The sequence below is a fragment of the Accipiter gentilis genome, chromosome 7 (genome assembly GCF_929443795.1).
Source record: "Accipiter gentilis chromosome 7, bAccGen1.1, whole genome shotgun sequence".
In the NCBI taxonomy this organism is placed as follows: domain Eukaryota; kingdom Metazoa; phylum Chordata; class Aves; order Accipitriformes; family Accipitridae; genus Astur; species Astur gentilis.
Window position 1 is genome coordinate 39,155,092 of NC_064886.1, and position 21,423 is coordinate 39,176,514.

General features: G+C 43.0%; 1 protein-coding gene across 5 annotated transcripts in view; it reads left to right on the forward strand.

The window, feature by feature from the left end:
* Positions 1-2,279: 2,279 nt before the first annotated feature.
* CMIP (c-Maf inducing protein) overlaps positions 2,280-21,423 on the forward strand; it is a 137,959-nt gene continuing 118,815 nt past the window's right edge. For 2 of the 5 annotated variants that reach the window (XM_049806652.1, XM_049806653.1), the window contains exon 1: positions 2,288-2,762. In XM_049806652.1, the coding sequence (XP_049662609.1) occupies positions 2,466-2,762 (297 nt within the window). In that variant the 5' untranslated portion in view covers positions 2,288-2,465. Of the gene's footprint in view, positions 2,763-21,423 lie in introns of all 5 variants that reach the window. The other 3 variants (XR_007506784.1, XM_049806651.1, XM_049806654.1) reach the window with 3 other exon arrangements.

Below are 21,423 nucleotides of genomic sequence, written 5' to 3' on the forward strand. Positions count from 1 at the left end.
TAAACAGCAATTCTCCTGTTAAAATGCAAGCCTATTTCAACACAACAGCTCTATAATCACACACGTGATGGACATGCTCACAGTAATTGTGGTCCAGCCAGTCATGTATTGTCTTTGACAGCAGCCACTACAAAAGGCTTTATGACAAAGGCTCCCAAACCCTTCCAGTTGCAGCTTGCCTCTCCAACAGATAATCTGTGCCACTCGTGATGCGAACGTATCAGATGAAAGAGCTTTCTCTTGGGCGGGCTCACAACTCTGCTCGTAACTGCTGGCACCTGGCTTGGCATGGTCACCTCTCCTTTGAGAGTTACTGCACGAGGAGAGGCCGCCAGAAACCCAGCCGCAGGTACGCACTGTGAAATAATCGTCTCGTCACAGAGCAGATCATCCTTTTCCCAACCTCCCCCAACTGCAGACAAGCTTAAGCTTTTAAGCATGAAGATTTATACTTTCTCTGAATATTTTGCTAGCATCAAGAAAAACAGCCCTCTCAATTCCTTCTAAATTCTGGACCTTGGCAATACCCACTACGATGAGTTCCACAGTTCAAGGGCACGTGCACATATTCTATAAAACGTAATTTTTTTGTTGGTCCTAACCTGGTTGTTCAAATGAGGAAACTGGAAACGAGATCGGAGTTCTACCGCTACCTTTTAAATTGCTGAGAAAAAAAAGCAAGAATAAATGGTACTGTTTATCTTGACATGGCTTCCATACCTGCACACAGCAATACTGAGCCATTACATGGTTTAGAGATCTTAGAAGGGAGTTCATTTTTTCATTAGGGTTTTTTTTGGTTTTGGTTTTTTTTTTTGGGTAAACAATTATTCTTCTTCGCGGACGATCAGGGGATGCTCAACATCCTGCTTAGCATGGCACTAGCGAGATGCCGCTCTTCCTGGGCTTGCACACCGACCCCTGCCATTCCCGGGCTGGTGCACTTCAGGGAAGCGCAGCAGTCGCCAGTCTCCCCGTAAGGACAGAGGAAAAGGAACACCAGTGGGAGCCCACTGGTGAAGCAACAGCAGCCCGGCATGGGGCTTCCCTCGCTGTTTTCTGCAGTGGTTGCACAAGAGCTTAAAGCCCTGGCGTCGAGATGCTCAAAACTCAACCCGTAAGCCGCCGTCACCTCACCGCTTCCCTTCTCCCTCCTCCCCACAGGAGGGGCGACCACACACCCTCCGCCCTGCCCTGGGCTCCTGTCAGCGCGGGGCCTGAAAGAAAGGGCGATCTACCGCGCTAACTCTCCCCCCTACCCCTCCTTCCCCTCACGTTTTCCCCCGCGGCGCTGGGGGTTCCCCTCACGGCGGAGGGTACGAAGCGCGGAGGGGCCTGACGGCAGCCGAGCCGCCCCCGCGGGTGCGCAGGTGTTCCCGCACACCTCCAGCCCTTCCCGAGCGGCACCGCCCCCGCCCCCGCCCGTCCCCCCCTTCAGCCCGGTCCCTCGGCGGGGCTACCGAGGGACGAGGCTGAAGAGAGAGGGGGACGACGCAGCCCCTCTGAGGAGAAAAAGGAGAGGGGGAGGGGCGCAACGGCCGCGCGCGCGGCGCTTCCCGCGCACCTCGCGCGGCCGCCGCCGCTGCTGCCCCTCAGCGGCTCCGCGGCCATTGACGTCAGGGAGGGCGGCACATGACCCCATCGGAACCAATCGGCTGCGCCTGGAGCCGCTCCGGCGAGAGGCTGTCGGCAGCGCTCGCTCCACTCGCCTCCTCCTCCTCCTCCTCCTCCTCCTCCTCCTCCTCCCGCGGCGGCGGCGGCGGCGCGCGTGGACACACACACACCCCCCCCCCCCCCCCTCCCTCCCTCCTTTCCTCCCTCCCTCCCTTCCCTCCCCACACCCGCACCCACGGACGCACACACGCACCCACATACATGCACACGCGCGCCCGCCGCCGCACGCTCTCGCGCACACGCCCCGGGGGGAAGGAAGGAACCAGCGGCGGCCGGACGCCCCGCAGCCCCCGCCGCCGCCGTCAGGAGCCCCCACTACCGCCGCCGCCGCTGCTGCTGCTGCTGCTGCCGCCGCCGCCGCCGCCGGCGGCTTTTGTCTGCCGCCCCCGCCGGGAGCCGACCCTCCGCTCGGCCGGCGCCCGCCCGGGAGCATGGACGCGGCGCTCTGAGAGCCGCGAGGGGGACCCGCCGGGGGCGGATTTTGAAGTTTGAATAAGGATTTTTTTTTTTTTTTTTTTTTTTTTTAATCGCTTCCCTTTCCCCCCCGCCGGTGCCGTTCAGTCCCTTCCCCCCCATCTTCCCTGACAGGTTTTTGTTTTTTTTTTTTTTTTCCTCCCTCAGCTTTTCTCTTTTTTTTTCGTCCGCCGCGTGGGGTTGGATTTTTATTTTTTTCTTATTGTTGTTGTTATTATTTTTGATCTGGCCGTACCCGTCTCTACCCGCCCGTAGAGACCGGTCTCCCCGGGCGGCCGCCGCCGCCGAGCGCCACCCCCCGACCCCGCGGGGCTGCCATGGATCGCACCGGCGGCTCCGGCGGGGGCAGCGACCGCAGGCAGACCGAGGAGAGCAAGCCGCTGCTGGGCGAGATGTCGGCTCCCGAGGGGAATAAAATGGGTGCCGCGCCGTGCCGGAGAACCCTGCTCCACTGCAACGGCATGAGGTACAAGCTGCTGCAGGAGGGGGACATCCAGGTGTGTGTCATCCGGCACCCCCGGACGTTTCTCAGCAAAATCCTCACCTCCAAGTTCCTGCGGCGGTGGGAGCCGCACCACTTGACCCTGGCGGACAACAGCGTCGCCTCGGCCACGGTAAGAGCCCGGCCGGGCCCCGCCGACACCGCCGCGGGGGGCGGCCACAGCGCGGCCGCGGCCCCGGCCCCGGCGCCGTCCCCTTCCCCGCCCGGCGGGGACGGGGTTGGGTTGGGTTGGGTTGGGTTGGGGGGGCGATGCCTGCTGCCTTTGTGCCGCGGTCGCCGTGCCGACGGCCCATGCGGGGTCCGTCCCGCCGAGAGGGGTCGGGGGTGGGTGTTTGGGGGCTCGGCTTGAGTGAACCTCGGAATGCCCGTGGGGATTTCCCCGGCCCCCCCCCCCCCCCCCTTCTTTGTAATCCTAGGGATATTTAATTTTGCAGTCTCGGTGGGTTCCTTCGAGCAAGTCTAGTCTTTGTCGTTATAATTATTATTGCCTTTTTTTTTTTTTCGCCCCCCCCCCTCCCCCTTTTTTTTTTTTTTAAAAAAAAATTCCTCCCTTCTCAACACGACACCGACGTGAAATCGCCACACTGAGCCATTTCTATCCGAAACCGAAGTCGGCAGATGTCTGCTGGCACGTTGGCCAAGTTGGAGGTGAGGGAGGTGGAGGATGCTTTTAATTCGAGAGCGAAGGCTCGGGGTTTGCACGGTCTTTGCTCTGCTTTGTTTTTTTAGGCCTGGTTTTGGGGGCTCTGATTTAGCGGTCACATACCCTGCCCAGGCACAGGCAACGTGATCGTAAAATATGGAGATTCCTTCAGGGTTTTTCTTCCTAATGGAAAATGATGCAAGAGAAAAATGCAAGGTGGTGATATCAACAGCACAAAAGATGTACAATAGAGGGATACAGTCTTTGAAAATATGATTTATATTTACACATACAACTTAAAATTTCACGGCCAGTGTTATTTGAACGTTCGTATAGTATGTGATTTGACTACACCCAAATTTTGTCTAATAGCGATTAACACACCTCACAAAATGGGCTTTAGACTGATTTTTAAATTATCCAGTACTTCGATCGTGTCGGTTTTTGATTTATATGTAAATGTCTCATTTTTCTCAATGGCTTCATTCTGGCCTTCCTATAGGACACTCATGATACGAGAGAGTGGATTGGCTTTTGATTAGATTTCTGTTGATGGTGTATTTAAATGGGTTTCATCCAGTCTGTGCTGTGCTCGGAGGTTGGATTTTTTCACACTTCGGTGCACAGACACCCAGCATGTGTAAATGTCTCTCCTGCATCGTGCTCCGCTGTGGAGTATTCCGAGCAGGTTTTCAGTGGGAGCTGCTTTAACCTTCAGGTAGGCCAGCTGCCTAGTCTCACAGAGCTCTCTTTTGTGCCACAGTGACATCTCTGCTTACCATTTCCACTGAGCTGTCGGGGATGTTTCCAAGGGAGTATTTTCCGTTCTTTGATAGAACTACTGTGTAAAGGGAGAAGGAAGACTTGGTTGAGCATTGCTGGAGAAAACCCCCGAAAGACACGAGCACAAGGAGTTTTTGCAGTTCTTCATTTTATTAAGATACCATCAGCTTAGAGGGGAAGTCAAATATCAGCGGAGATGAGGCGTTTTCCTGGCAGTATCCATAGCAGATTATTTCTGAGCAGAGGACAAGGGTACCGGTAGAGAGGCATGATCGTGCTTCAGACGTTAATCTCTGCAATGTGGCAATACTAGGCGTGAGGTTGTATTTGTACAGGAGACGTCAAACTCTGCTCGCTGGCAAAGCTGTCACCGAAGAAACCATCTCTGAAAAAATTTCTCAAGTCCTATGGGGTCGTGCTTTAATTAACGTTGAGGTGTTCTCGCTCCTAATTACTTCATGTATATAAATAGCAAGAAGATACTAAAACATAGTACGTACCGTTGAAGGCTCCATTTTGTTGAGCAGTGCTCTTCGTGCTTGGTCTTGCGCCTTATCACTTTTTTCCAGCACTAACTCACCAAGTAAATACCATTGTTCGCAGAAATATCTGTGCTTTACTATTTCAAGTAGTGTCTTTGGTTTCCAGGGAGTAAGTAGGGCACTAGGATAAGATCCGCGTTCACTTGTTGCCTGAACGAATGGGTACATTTAGCAGGTATCTTTCAGACATTGGTTCTACGATACCTAGATTTTATTCTTTTTTTTTTTTTTCTTTTTTTTTTTCCTTTTTTTTTTTTTTCTTTTTTTTTTTTTCCTGATCTGAAAAGATGTGATTTAAGCAAAATACGTGGTAGTTTAACGCCCACCCCCTACAGAAGTGGGGTACAGGCACAATGCCAAAACGTCCTGAAAACTGTAGGTAAGATACTTAAATGCAACTAATTTGTCTTTCAAGACCTGTAAAGAAATATCCATACCGTCCATTGAAAGTGAGCATTGGGAGCACTCAACAACTTTGATAACAAGGTCATTTTTACATGTAGGGCTTTCCACAGGCAGGGTGCTTTATGAGCAGCCAGTAATTAATCTTCACATCATCCCTTTGCAAATCCTCTGGCATGACGAGTTTTACTGCATTCTATATAACATGAATAAAATCGAAGAGGAAAATAACATCACTTTGTTTTGCATTTGAAAGCAAAAGTTGTAGTGACAGCTAAATCCAGATCTGGCAAATTATGTCCCTGAGTACAGTGGATAAGTTATTTGTTGATTCTAGGCACTTTCGACCCTTTTTATTGTCACTTGAGGCATGTATTTGAATTAAAAGTTGTCTCCCCACAAGCTCTTACTTGTTAATGCCTGTGCTGCGATAGAGGAGTTAGCATTCGTTTGTGTATGGATTATTCATCTGCAGTTTTTGCCATGAGTAGACGCTGTATGTGCCCACATATAAATCTGAATAATGAGACCCCGACTACAGTTTTTTTGCAAGAGGTAACTACTTCCGTTGTTTAATTAGGCAGTTACATGTTTTGTGCTGACAAGATACCTTTCCGTAGCAGACGCACTACGCAAGAATGCAATGGAACAAGTGTTAGGCCATCTTATTTTAGCAAAATTTAGGGAGGAAAAAAATAATGTTCTCTACAAAGTGCTTTTTTCTGACGTTATCACAACTGTTTCATTTAAAATAAGTCCACGTTAATCAAAAAAGAGTAATAATAATTTTATTCTGAATTGGTATATGCACTCACTTAACAAATGGAAAGGTGTTAGCTTGTGGAGTGGAGAGTCCCATAACTGTAGGTGTTGTGACTTCATCTGATTTACGTGTTGTTTCCGTTGTTTGCCTCGTGTTTCTTATTTCTCAAAGAATGGGTTAAATATAGTAGTTTTACCATTACAGTTTCACTCGCATCATGTCCAGGCTTTCATTCTGGTTAATTTTTTTTTTTTGGTGAAAGTAAATGCAGACCTGTAACTTTTTTTTTTTTTTTTTTTTTTTAATGTAAATGCTGAAGTCCCAGTAGGAAATTTTGATACTTAGAAACTTTGTTTGCCAGACAACAGCTTGCCTGGGGATGAATCTGGCTTTCTCCCCCATGGGAGGAATAATGTTTATTTTATAAACACCTACCAAACTCAAATGTAGTGCCCTTACTAATTTTTTTTCCAGTGAGATCTGTCCTTGCACAGCTTGAAGGGCAGTGATAGTAAAAACAAAGACAGAAATAAAATCCAATTTAATATTCCTTGTGTGATTTTTTTTTTTTTTTGTGTGTGTGAAGAATAGCCCTGTGTCTTTCTTCAGCAGAAATGTTAAAATTTAGTTTTCAGTAGTTTAAAGGTAGCTGTCATAACTAAACTTCTGTGCCTTTAATATCCTGCCTTACCCCTTTTATGTCTCTGCCCTGCTTTTCTCTGTCGTTCTTTTTCTTGCACCGTTTGGGATTGGATGTTTAGGACAATGAGTTTTGAAGTACTGGGTTGCAAGAAAGACTTGTGATACATATGTATGCACAGCAGACAAGGGAAGAATAAATAAGCGATTCATTTTTGCTGGCTAGGGATGACCTCTCTAATTCCCATCTGGGAAGATAAGACATAATTGAAACCGTGAAGTTACTCATTAATATCCCTCAAGGAGGTGGAAACTTTGGCTTTTCATGCCCATTTCACATTTCTTGGTTTGCCTTGGCAGATAAGTTGAGTGTAATGTAATGTTATATTCAAAGCTGGTGACAATCCCAAAAAGATTTGAGTGTCCTTTAAACTTTCTTCTGTACAAAAGTGATGTGTGAGGACAATAGTTTATTGACAAGCTAGCTAGTAAGAAATATATTTGAAACAAGAATGTAAAGTGGATTAGGGAACTGCATTTATATTTTCTCCTAGAGACAAGAACATACCCAATTAATATTAAATGAGGCAGGGCAGGATGATCTGTTTCAAATAGGAGAAGTGGAGTAGAAAATTGTCTTCTAATTGTTTTTTAAAATTCAACAATTCTGCTACTGCATGTTTTTCAGCATGCTATTACATGTCTTTCCTTCCTTCTTTTGGTAAAGATAGAGCAAAAATTCCTATCAAGCCAGACTCATTGTTTACTTTAGCACAGGTTCCCATTAGTTAGAAAAACACACTTTTGAAAATTAAATTTCCCTTGAAAAACAATTAGCTCAAGTGGCAAGTATTATGCAGAGCTCAGAAGTTTCAAAACAATCTTATAAGAATAATTTTTTTAAAGCTTTCCTGGAAAAGGAATACTGTAGCATTATCCAGATTCCAAATAGAATTATTATGAATTAGTAATAACAGTAACAATAATAATAATGATGATGATGATGATGAGTAACCAGCCTGTTTGGTAAACCAAGTGCTGTCCTTAAGTCCTGTGCTATTGATGGGGCTCTACAAATGTGACTTAAAACTAGCTTGATCGGCCTGCCATCATTACGTGTATAAATAAGTATGGGCACATAAATAAAAAAGCAATTTAAGGTAATTTTTTTTATCTGTTATAGCAATGGAATGATAAATGACTATTTAAATTTAATGTTGTTTCATTGTTTTCATTTGACAAGAAATGGTACCTATGGGTTTTGGGTGTGCATGTTTTTGCCTATTCTGGGTTACTCTGTTGCTATCTATCACGTATTTTCTTCAGGCACATCAGAAAGAGCATTGAATCTCATAATTTGCATACAACTCATGATAATTTAGAATTCTCTGCAAATTGAGAACAAATTGCTCCATGTTATCTGTGCTGGTGAAATTGAGATTCTGTTTCAGAAGTGAAGGCAGGCATGTGCCTGCATTAACGACACCCAAATTTTTCTGAAGACTCAGTGATTTAATGGAATATTACTCTGTTGTGACAAACTTATTTTATTGCTATATTAGTTAGGAGCTCGGCATAAGAAAACCTAAAATTGTATTTCTTTAAAGTTGTTTAATGCCTATCAAACATACCTTTGACTATATAGTTCCTACAGTGGTTAAAAAGCATATTTATAAGTCAGTAGTGTTAAGGTATGTGTTTATATGTCACAGAGCTTATATAAAATATGAAAACAGAAGCTATATTCATTGATAGAGTGAGAGCTCTTAAGGCTATTAGTGTTAACACCCAGCCACTAAATTTTACGTGTTTAGGAGCATAAATAAAAAGGATACTCAGGAATACTTCTGCCTCATTTTTCATTTTGGCTGGAGAGTAGAGATGTGGTAATAGTCCCCCTGAGGAAGCTTGCAGATTGCCTCTGGTCCTCGATGGGGACCTGGTGCTGCATCAGAGCAGGAACTGGAGGAGCTCAGCATCCCTCGCGGGGCTGAGCCTTGGTGGAGCTGTGAGATCATCTTTCAGTTTGGTTTGTTTTCTTTTTTTTTTTTTTTTTTTTTCTTTGGTAGTGGAACATTGTTACTAGTGCTGGGAAGAGTCTGCTAGGTCATGGAAGTCGGGGTGTGGTCCTAGGAAAGGCGGTAGTGCCCAGAGAAGTTGTGGATGCCCCATCATTAGAGGTGTTCAAGGTCAGGTTGGACGGGACTTAGAGCAACCTTATCTAGTGAAAGATGTCCCTGTCCATGGCAGGGGGGGTTGGGACTAGATGATCCTCAAAGGTCCCTTCTGACCCACACCATTTTACGATTCTATGAAACGCAAAAAGGAAGTTTAATTTTTCAGAGGTGAAAGGCTAGGTTGAGAGTCCCATCTGCAGCGACATTCCAGCTTGCGAGCTTAGCGTTACTAGCCAGAGTGGGAGAACAGAGGCTGAAGCCTTGGTCACACCAAAATCGCTGATAGAACTGTGTACGCTGAGGGACGTTTTTGGAGGAAAAAGGTGGTAGGTTTAGGACATAGAGAGGAGTGTTTTTTTCGAACTGTTTAATTTATTGCATGTAATTTGTTGGTCCTTTTGAAGTTCCTAAATAACAGATGTGTTTTAACGTGATACAATAAAAAGTCTCCTCTTGTTTCCTTCTATGTTAGTAAGCATGGCTGGACTAATAGGGTTTTACTCATCTCCCCACATAAGGTTTATGAAAGAAGAGACCTACCTCAAATAGTTCAAGTGTTTTGGAGTCTTCAGAAGTAATTAGATTGTGGGTTGCATGGGTAGATTGCGGCTTGTTTATTTGTGTTTTGAGCAGTGCTAGTTGCATCAGTTTTGCTCTGTGTCTGCATGTGTTCATAGATATGTAGTACTTAATTCCATAAACAATTGCATGTTTGAAGATGGTTGATACTTTAGCATGTATAATCCATATAAAGCGCTTGTGCATGTCTGTGCACTCAATAAAATAACTTTTTCGCACAGTCTGATGATGTGGTGTCATTAGCAGTATTGCTGTCTTAGGTAGTCCTGGCCTGTGCCATTCGTTTCTGTGTCTGTGCCATACCGTGTCAAGCTGTCTTTTGTATGTGCTTAACAGTTTGCAGGGTCAAGTTGAGAAAACCTGTGTGAACTGGCTGGGGAACACTTTCTGTGTTTAAACCTTTTGCAGATTTGTTGTCTTTCAACTGGATCAGGGAACTGATCTGTTTCAGCATATAGTCCGCCAGACTGTTGAGGAAGAAGAGAGAGGGAAACATGGTAGGCTGGAATTGCTGCCAAAAACAATGTATTATTAAATCATTGCGTAAAATTTTCCTGTTTTGCACAATATTTAAGAATGCAGGGGCAATACCAGGAAAGGGAAAAGACAATTGAAAAGCATACATTATTACTGAACACGTCAATGGTGAGTGAAGTTTTAGCTCTTGTAGTTGTGGTGGAAAACATGAAGTCAGAACCAGAAGCTAAATTAAAAGGCCTTCACTTCTTAGACTTAAAGATTAGGAGAATTTAACAGTACTCTCTTAAGTTTTGGAGGAGGGGGTCTTGTTTCAGGGTTTGGGGACATCTGAAGTTACCAGTACTGGCATTTCTAGTACTTAACGTGATTTCTTGACTTTGCCTCTTGGGCTGTCCCATGACTGATGGGACAGGGCCAATAGAGTGGGAAATACAAAAGCAGGTAACATGCCAGGTCCCAGACTGTGGTGCCCAGGGCATGAGTTTATGGTGAAGGCCATTTCCTTCTACTTTAATCTTAAGTTTTCAGTATGTTTTTAAATAATTTTAAGTATTTTTTCCTTTTTTGGGGAAACTTAGGGGGAAAAAAGGCATCTGTTTTTTCTGGATTTGAGCATGTCTGCTAGCTGTGTGCCGTTATTAATTGAGCTCAAGAAACTCGTCAAGTTGCAATGACTAAAATCTGAACTGGAAGTACACTCTGTCACGTACATTCTTGGTCTCGCTCTGTTGAAATCAGTAGGGTAATTTGAGGAGAGGGATTACCATTCATTGCCTGTAATGTGAATGGCAGGATGTGCTGTTCAGAAAGCCAGAAAAGTTCAGCAAAAGATCACTGTGCAGCTTTCAGGTTGGCTGCTAGTTGGGAGAGATGGCTGACTCTACTGTTAGCCTTGTACAGCTCTCTACAAAATAGAGCCCCATTTTTTTCCCTTGGTTGGCAGATCTCGAGGTGTTGAGCAGCCTGCACTAAGAGGAGCAGCTCTTTTATGAGCGAGAGGCTTGCTGGAAATTTCCCTGTTAGACAGAACCAGTGTAGAAGTTGTTGCTATTTCATCCATTTTATGCCAACATTTAGACAGCACTGGCCTGGTGGAAATTTAGTTTGTGACATTACTTTCTTCTGTGGAGAAAATGGGGGCTGAGGACAGAGAAACTAACAAGGACTGCTCACCACAGTCTGAATGAAAGCCCTGGCAAGGACAGCAGTGAACGAACATCTTCAAGACATGACAGACCATGGGACCAAGTGCTTCCTCTGCACCTTCATATTCTGCAAAGCTGGGGAAAACACATGCAATTTGCTGCAGCGTATCAATGTTTAATTCTTCGGTAGAGTCGTGGTGGATCAGCAAATGTAATTACTGACAGGACGAGTGGTTTTTTGTTTGTTTGTTTTTTGTTTTTTTTTTTAATTTGCATTCCCGTAGCTGAAAAGGCAATGTACCGTGGGAGGAGTGCGAGCTGATGTCAGTGATGCAGGGAGATGTAGCCTGGCTTGGTGCGCTGGGGTGCATGCCCTTCTCATTCAGGATTCCCGGAGAGGTCCTGCCAGCCACTGCCGCTGCTCTGTGGGGCATGCTCCAGCCCCCTCCTGCCTCTCTTCCCCAGAAAATAGAGGTTTATTAAGAAAAAAATGTTGCTTGCTGCAAGTTGATCTCTTTTCCCCCATACTGTCTTGAAATTTGCTGAAATACTGCTATGGTGTGTGGTCCTGGCTGACGCTTGTGTGAAGGTGAATCCTCTACAGGGGCAGCTGCCCCTAATTTCTTGGAGGCATAGGAAGATGCTGCTGCTGCTTCTGCTGTTGTCTTGCTTGATATTCACATCTGTAGCCATTTTCTCTTTGGAGGCAGTGGCAAAGTGTGAGGTTTAAAATGGGATAAGCCTTTTATGGGCCTTTGAAGTGTCTCTCTCCCTTGTCTGCTCAGAATTACCAGTTGTTTCAGGGGTAAGAAGAGCTCTTGCACTTTTCAAAGTATGTGGCAGTTTCCCTAATATTTTTGTTCTTGTGACCAAGAGATTGCATGATTTTTCTCATTGGATGAAAAATTTAAAAGGAAAAATGGCTTTCACTCTCATTGAGGAGAAGAGGAGAAGAGTAATAACCAGGGCTGCAAAAAAGATGAATAAAAAATGAATATCCAATGCTTCTCAAACTCCAGAGCTCTAATTTCATGATATTAAGAATGGGGATGTTGAATGCTTGGAACTATCACTAAAGGGCTTTTGCTTCTTCCAGTGCTTAAAGAAATGCTGAATAAAATAAAATCTTTTTCTACTTTTGAAAAATTTAAAACTCAAATCTTAAAGCACACAGAAATGGATTTAGGTTTTGTAAGATTTTGTTTACAAAGACGCCACGTGGCACAATAAATGTTGCCTGAAGAAAGCTGAGATTAAGCTAAATCAGAGGGTTTTTTTTTGAGAATACACAATTGTATTCTGAAATAGAATTATTTTATATAATATTTTTCTTAGGCCTAGAAAGAAAGTGTGTTTGCAAGTGATAATAAGAAATAATTTTTTTTTTTCTTATGAGTTGTATGTATTTTGAAGTGTACAGATGTCTATGCATATTTTATGGATGACATTTCTGGTGATGTTAACCCAAAGGTAAGGCAAGAATTTTGTAAGCAAAAAAGTTGCCTCATTCTTTATTTGTGTATAGACAGTTAACATCTAACTGAGCAAAATTAGGTAGTTGCACGTGCAGGTAGACAGTTTGGATAATTTTTAAAAGAAAATGCTTTTTTTTCTTAAACCTCCTGAAGATAACCATGGTGTGTTCCCAACAGTATGTTTCAAACCATATGGAGCAGATATTTCTCAATGGTGAAGCTGTGATATTGTTTTTTTTTTTTTACATGGCAGTGGCTCTTTCCTCCCAGTCTTTGTTTGTTTTGCCTATTTGAATATATGCTTTAGGGATTGGCAGGTGTCTCTTACCATGTCTGGTTCCTGTTGTAATGGGGTTCTGTTGTACCACAGAGTTTTTTGTTTGCCACTGTAATACAATTAGTGTGTATTGCGAGCAGGCTGTGTTTTTGCTCTATCTGTGCAAGCACCAAAAATAAGACTGAGTGACTTTGTTACCCATTTTCAGGGATAGGCATGATTAATAGTAAAGTAGAAACCGCTTTTAAAAAAAGCGTTTCTGAAACTCGCCAAGTGGAATCCAACTTTTTAATCAAAATACTAAGGGTGCATATGTTTTTTCCATAAATATAAATGTCTGCTTGACCTTCTGTGGAAGACAAAACTAAAAAAAAGAGGGATTATTTTTGGCCTTTAAAACAATCAGAAAAAAATGATTTTTGGATGACAGTATAATGACTTAAATCTACAAGTCTTTGGGTTTCAACTTCACTGTGCTTCAACTGTCTCAAAGTGCTTCATGGTCAGTGTTTTTGTACATGGGGAGAACAGATAAATAAATGTAGATCAGACTTTCAGACACGTCTGCTACTGTTGGTTCATGCTTAACTTGCAGTTCCGTCTCAGTTGGTGTATGCATCTATGGTTCACTCTGGAGTGTCTTAGGTTGGACACCAAGAATCAGTAGCATGTCGTGCCTTGCCCTAATGTTCATGGTAAATCACTGGTAGGAGTTGGAGCAGAAGCGGTTTCTTTGCTTTGGCTGCCAGGCTGCACCTTCCCTCCTGATTTTGATGGCTATTCGTTTTCTTAATGGTTGTAAATCTCATTAAAAATCAGTGGAAGTGTGGGAGAGTGACTGACAGCAGAACGTGGCCCCGGGTGTTGTGTTCTTCTTACTACCCTTCAATCTTCCTCCAAAGAAAATATCTGTCAGGGAACCAGGTGCCAATCAGTTCAAATCTCTTGCTTTCTGCGGCGTGCAGGCTTTGTATATTCTTCTAATAGTCACTGCTGACAACCTACCACTTTGCTTTTGCTTTAGCAGCTAAGATTGAATTCAGAGGTAGAGAGCAAGTCAGGGAAACCTTGACTGCACTGGAATTTTTAGGATGAGAGTGATCTTGCAAAATTACTATAGAAGCAGGGTGTTGCAATCTGTTTTAGAAGAAAGATCGGCAGTTCTCTCCGTTCTCATACCTTGGATTTACTATACAAACTTTTTGATGTTGAGCTCCTAAATTTAGGAATCACTTGAGAAGAATATGATTGCAGAGGCATCTCAAAACACCACTTTTTTTCTCTTCTACAATGCAGGCTGTAAGAAGGTAGGAAACTGAAAGTAGAAAGTTATGTGGACTCTTAAATGGTGAATCTGTGAGCCGTGGTGTAAGCTAATGCAATTCTGCAGATCTTTTTCTGGTAGCTATGCAGTTATTCTAGTTGGGCATCCGAGTGTCACGTTGTTCCTGGCAGCTTGAAAAGGTAGTTGCACAGCGAGAGATTTCTTTTGTCCTGACTGTTACAATGCCAGGCAGTGCATTGGATGTCCGTGATGGAGAGTTGTGAGCGTGTGCCTGCCTTGGATGCTGTGGCTCCATGAGGCTCTGACTGTAGCTGTGGTGTTCTGTCATCTGAACAGTTTGCTTAGTATCTTGGCTCTCAGAAAGAAAGTGGGAGGAGGGGACCAAAACTGTGAAAGGCCCAGTGATTCTTTGAAGAACAGCATTCACTCCTGCAGCAGAGGTGTTTTCCATCTACTTTGACGGACTGTGTTGAATGAGATCCATCCATGTCCTTGTCTTACTGCTCAGTAGTGAAATGCCCATAGTTTGAGTACCTGTTGATTGCTTGTGGAAGATGAATCATGTTCAATGAAGCAATTGTATTCCTTATCCAACAGTAATGTAGAACAGAGAAATTTATTTGGATGTCTGGAGAAAGAGCAAACAACTTCATGTTACAGATGTCGTTCAGTCATTGTTTAAACCAGAGAAAATCTATGCAATTGCTGTAAACTTCTACCTTTAGTAAATAGGTTATAGTAGTACAATTATGGAGTTGGAAAAGGAGCTTCAGCTTATTCTTTCAGTACAGGAATACTGACGCTTCTTCACATATTCCTTACAAAAGGAATAGCAACTCCAGCTGTGTAGTAAGGGCTTGAAGTGGTATTCCCGATTGTTTTTGTTATGAAATGCAGCCAATTTTCTTTCCCGGTATATGGAAGTGAAGAGCGTTGATGAAAGATATTATGCAAGTGCAAATTATTAGTCATTACTTTGTGTAGTTTTTCTTTCAACTCTTCATGGTTCTTTCACATCCTTTTTTTTTTTTTTTTTTTGTCACTGCTGTTATGGGGACTTTTGACTAAAGTTTGTAAATTTTTAACTAAAAAGTAGCCTGAGCTACTCTCTTTTACTACTGAGTTCCCAGAGGAGCAAGCAGCTTGAGTGGAGTCCTGGCACTGAAAAATCTCATCTGCTTTGCAATCAAACATTGTGGACATTGAAGAAAATATAAAACTTGTGCTGGCACAGAACTTTGTTGCTGAAGATGAAAAGTACGGACACAGTCAACATGTCTCATCTGACTGAAAATATGTTTTCTAAGGTTAGGTAATTAATCTGTTGTGATTCCTGTGAATGAAACAGGAAATAAAGCTGGAAAAGCTTGAAATTAAATGAAATATGCAGGACCAGACGTGCACTTTAGTATTAAATATTGACATACCCCTTCTAGGTAACCACTTTGCCTTTGGAGCCCAGCATTTACCTGAAGACTGTAACGTCTTCTTGCTCTCATGTTTATGGTGAAAAAAGTATTGGCATTGAGAAATATTGCTAATGGCTTCTCTCCTAACACAAACTTATGCTTCTTTTGGTGCTATGTCACTGCCTCCCTTGAAATTAATCTTCTCTGATTTATTGTAAGTTATTTCAAATGTCCCCAGTGACTTGGGTTGACTAATGTACTTTAAATCTGGTGAAATCAAATCTGTCGTGGGAGTTGACTGTGTATAAAGCTGCTCACTCGTGGAGATAGATGACATGGGAAAGTACTGAGCCCTACTTGCTGCTTGCCCAAATATAGGACCAATCCTCCATTGCTTTAAAACCTATGGGCTGGTGTGTGGGTTGGTTGGTTTTAAACCTGGGCTGAGTCGGGATTGAGGCGGCACTAACTATATGCATTATCTATATGTTGTGCAGGCTATATATATTTAGGGTACTACAGTATGGCCTGAGTGGACTTGAAGGGGGAAGGGAAAGAAAGGAGGTGATGATATGAAAAATTTAAACAAAGCATCTTCAAGTTAGAGATTGGATCTGTGTGCTCCAGCTGAAAAGGGATGTCTCCGAGTTAGTGACAGCAGCGTGCTTGTGGCTGGAGCTTTTTGACTCGTCTTGAGGGCTGTAGTCTATAGTGCAGCTTCTTAATATGAGGTGAAGATGGCCTTCTGGGGCGGCACACAGTGTGCGAGGCCTATGCCATTGTATCTTTGCTTTTGAATACAGTTTAAAAATAATGGAAATGTTTAAATTTGGTGGATTATGTTTCCTAATGCCTCTTCATTTACCATACCCACTTTAATTGAGGTAAAGATGCAGTGCTGTGTTATATTATCTAGGTTTAAGGTCAAGGGTTTGGGAAGTTGTGTCTCTTTACCTGTCAGATTTTCTGAGCAGAAATAGGAGAAAAAAACCTAACCTGTGCATCATCTTGCCTGTACAGTCTGTACCTGGAGATCTTTTGAGAGCTGCTGTCTTGAGACCCTTGTGTCTGATCTGAGACTCTTGCTGTGCTCCAATTTCACATTACCCATTTTTTTTTCTCTTGCATTTGTAAGAAAAGCCTGTACAAACAATGCTATGCTGTTTCCAAACACTGTGAAGTTTTCCCCTTTGCTTCCTGTTTTTGTAGCGTGTTTGTGAAAAGACCTTGTCTTCTTTGCACTGGAGTTAGTGTTAATGTAAATGCATTCAGCATTAGCTACTGTGTTCCAGCATGTAGGGACCCGAGTTTCTCTTCAGCAAGCATTATTACTCTTTATTTATGGTAAGACTAGATTAAAAAAGACTTGTGCATGTAAAAGTGAAAGCACAGGCAGTGTTAAATTACGAAGTCATGAACTTGTTATTTCCCCTCCCCCCAAGTATGCAAGCCAGTTAGTAACCTAGTGATCTATACATGAGGCTTTAATTGGATATACGCCCAGAGTGCAGATTAATATGGAAAAGCTATAAAGGCATGGGTTCACAAACTTTATTTGACCACACAAGGACCGTCTGCGTGATCCCATGTGGAATGTGTGAGGGATTCTCAAAACTAAGAAATACCTTCATGTATTTGGGCAGATCTGCACGTAGACCACAGGATACAGAGGTGATGTCTCTGCATTGAAGTCAATAGACTGTTGGTTAAATAGGACTTCCTCAGCCTAGTATTCACTTGATGTTTCTTAGGAGTGATTTAGGTAGGGCAGAGGTGTACCTGTGGCCTCTGTGTAATTTACCCAACTTCTTAAGATTTAGTTTTGAAATTGTTGAGGTCTTCTTTTTACGATTGGATATAATCTTGGCTGCCTTTGGAGGTATGGGAGGGGCAGGGCGAATCTCCCTGTAGTGAAATGAAAACAAGCAGATGTCTTGACGGCAGCTGGCTAGAGATGAATCATTTCACATAAACTTGCCTGGAGAACATGATCTTATTCCTCTATAAACCTATACTCCAGAGGGAAGGGAGAATCCCCATTAGTCAATGACACCCTCCTGGCCTAAAATTCCAGTGTTTCTAGTTTGCAAATCACATGAAGCACATACGGACTACTAGCTGTATTCAGCAAAGGCTTTCTCAAGTTTGAAGATGCTTGTAACACAGATTTTATGTTTCTTCTTGGAAGTTCTTTTCTAAATGAAAATTACAGTATCCCTAAATGTGTAAAAACAGTCACAGTCACACCCCTGCGTCCCCCAAACCAGTTTAATAATGATAAGATCTCTTTTAAATTGGCATAGTATTACAGTAAAGAGTTTGGTTCCTTAGAAGAGCCCTGTTGCAGGTGTAGTTGACCTTCCTGACCCTTCATATGATGGAGAGCAGTAAGGCATACCACCTATCTCAAAACTCTCTTCTTCCTCCTTCCCCTTCCCCATGAGTTTCTGGAAAGGGCTGTTGCTTTCAGAAATGAGAGTGGTGGCCCTGGATCTCACTGGAAATGCTGCTGAGCTTAAGTCGTACATCTGGGTGCCAGAGTGATCTACCGCTGTTGGCTTCTTCAGCCTTTGCTGTCCTATTTCCTCCCACAACTTAGGGTCCTGTGCCAGGATAGCTTTGCAGTTAATTCTTAATACAGCTCAGCGTTGGAGTTGTGCTGCGTGCAAGCTTCCTCCAGTTCAGGCTATCTTGGTACTGTTTTTTATTCATTTTGCCATCCTCTGCATGGTTGTATGGCACACTCTTTGGTTGTTCCCTGAAGATGGTGGGGTGGAAATGTTATCTCCTGTAGTATAAGCCCTAATGGACATGAAAAGTGGAGAGCTGACAGTAACTATGCTCGAACAGTTGCAGAAAATAAGGTAACCCTAACTGAAGTTCTGTGCAAATATTTTCAGCATTTGATTCCAACCATTTGCCTAACAAAGATGGAATAGTCCTTAGCTCTCTGCCTGCAGCAAGAGTATGGGAATTGAAGTGACTCATTCTCAGGGACATGGCAGTGGGAATGAGGCACTGCTGTGGTTGCAGATAATTCCCTGGAAGTCTCCGTTGTGCAGAATGCATTAATTGAAGAGATTCATGAGCTGCTTAATGCCACATCACTTCATTTCCTCATCAGGGAACTGGAAGTCTCATCTGTATAGGAAAAAACAGGAGCTCTCTGGTTGTGAGTAAATCTTAACCTTTGTGAAAAGAGATTCTGTATGTTGCCCAGCATATTGCCCTGTATTGAACCTGTTGCCATGTAGCTTGAATTTTTTCTTGCCATCCTATCAGCTGTGGGAACAGAGACAGCAGTGTAAAGGCGCACATTTCTGAGTGCACAGAAGTGAGCAGTGGAGATGAGGAGGGAACTGTTTGCTGCTGTTTTTTTCAGTGAAGTGCAGCAGAAGGATGGATGCTTCCTGTTTGTAACCGATCACCATCTGTGATGATTGCATTGGTCTCAGAAAAGTGACGTATCTTTATATTCGAGAGAGAGGATGTGGCATAGGATACCCCTGTAGAGAGCTGGAATTACAGTGTGATACTGTGTGGTCTTTGCCTGTTCCGGAGTGCATGGGAGCATACATATCTCTGGGGAATGTACTCCTGCAGATAGTAACGTGTTCCTAGTAGGCAGATCTGATGCATTGTGTAGGCAGCAGAAAATAAACAGTGCAGCCCACCGTTTGCAGATTTAAACTGGAGAAGGGAATGTGCTGCACGTATGGAAATCTGTCTTGCCATGTGTGATATCTCAGTTTTCAGCATCAGATGTAACCTAATTCGGGTTTTCCCCAAATGCCTGTGTTTCAGACTGTTTTGCCCATTGCAGGTCCGGGTGAGAGCTAGTACAGAATGAGTCCTGTGGCATTTGCCATAGTTTATCACATGGCCTCTTAAGACATGGCTACTGCCTGAGCTTTTATCCCTGTATTAGTTTTATGACATGGGAAACACTGCAGGTTAAAATACAGTTTAACACTTCAATAGCTACTTGTTAAAAAAAAAAAGGGGGGGGGGGATCCACTTTTCTTACTTTTTTGACTAGAAATTAGTCAAAATCAAGATTTCTATATTTTGTTTGGATTTCTAAGTGTAAAGCATTTCTGAAGGTGATTTTATCTTACAGCTTTGGATCTGATCCTTGACCAAGGGGAGCTGGTCAGTGAGAGGAGATGCCCTTTCATGTTGCTTTCTGTGCCACTGCTATCCTCAGTTTTGGGAGAACCAATGAGACCTTAGGGCTGGACTTGGACATCTTTTCTCTTTCTAGCATCTAATCGCACCAGGAGGTCACAGTGGTTTCAGCTGCATGACTCAAGCTTGCATCTGCCACGAACAGCCATGATGCGCTAGCTATGCTTTTTTTTTTGTCTGTGGCAAGCTGGTTAAGCAATAAGTACCTTTTAGATCCACTAATAACTTGAGTTTTCCTTCATCTATGCCTTTGGGAACATTTCAGTACTTTGCCTGGCAGTGTATCACTACTTTGAATCGTGTGTGGAAAAATGTCTGAAGCAAATTAAACAAAATGACTTGTGAGTAAAAGATCAAGTCAAAACACTGTCGAGATGAAAATCACCGAGTTGATGGGTGCAGTCTATATGTGACTGGGAACCCTTTAATGATGCCAGGAGAAAAAATTGACCCTAGTAGACAAAGTTGCACTTGAGGTTTCTGTGACTTAAAAAAAATAATCTCTTTATTCCTGTGATTTATTATTTCTGTGGTCACATGACACGAGCTATTGCGAACATGAGTCTTAGCGGAAGATCCAACAGGTTGCTTATTTCAGCAAAGTCTGGCTTGAGTCTAAATCTCAAAAAATTAAGGTGGAGAGAATGGGAGTGAAAAAAAGAAAATTATTCTTCTGGCATTATGTTTGTGGCTTGGCACATCTAGATCCTGGGAGTCCATTCCATTGTTTTTACTCATAGCATTTCTCTCTCTTGTTGGGAATCACTAAGAGTGATTTGGCATCTGTACCGTACCAGTAAAAACAATCTTAACTACTTATAATTAATGAATCGTGTAAGCTGGCAGTCACTGATTTGAGGGGATGGAATAACAAACATAAAGACAATGTGAATTCTGCATTTACTGGCAATGTATGTCAGAGAAAGAGCTGCTTTATTTATCTGGTGCTGAATTGCTCTAGTGTGTGGACTTTTAAATAAGCAATGCTTTAAGAAAGTGTATCAGTTGCTTGAGCTGAGGCCTGTATCTTGACTGAAAAAATGGTGTAATTTTATATCATCATGTGTAGTGTGACTTGAAATCCTTGTGAAGAGAAGGTGCTGTCATGTTTTCCCTGTTGTATCTATCTGGTTTTACTAAGTGGGAAAATAAACCATTGACCTGAACTAGTCATACTGAAATAACCTTCCTGTGTCCTGTAGCTTTTTTTTTTTTTTTCTTTTTAAATTAGGATGGTTTAGTGTAAAAACAGAAAACCCAGACTGAGATCCAGCAAGTGAAAGAATGATGGTTTTCAAATGGTGATGCTTGTTATTGAGTTTTGTTGTTCTTGATGGAGAGGAAATGGTACCTTTACTTTTTCTTATTAAGAGTTAATCCACAGCAAGATATTTAAAAAAACAGAACGAGCTACCTGGACTCATTTTTAAAGAGAGGGGTTTTGGGGGGAACTCTTTACTGGTTCAGACTTCTATGGTATCTCTTTGGACTGTCTGTTTAGGATGTATATGTATGTCTAATTCAGTCGAGAACTAGATAGGACAGTACTCCCTTTGCTTGGATCCTTTTATTTTTTGAGCATTCCTCCTCACATCAAAATCTTACAAAATGCCTCTGTTTCCCTATGGAAAGAGGACCATTTTAGGGAGAGCTGATGTTCTGGGCAGTATATCTGAGATAACTATAGATGCTAGAGGAAGAGAAAGCAGCCTCAGGAACAATAGGGAGGCTTTAAAAAGCTGTTTAATTTGTGCCAAGCTGCTACTTTGTTGTTGTTGTTGTTGTTGTTGTCATAGAAATGTGCCAGTCCGTGTCTCTCACAGATGAGCTCACTAACTGAATGGCTGTGCAGGATGAGTCTGGTTTCAATGAAGATGTTTATACTTGAAGAACACAGATGGACTTAAACCACAGCCCAGAATCTAAACACCCCTGAGCTCCTGGGGGAGGGGAGTGATAGGAAATGAAATCTGGATTTTATAGCTC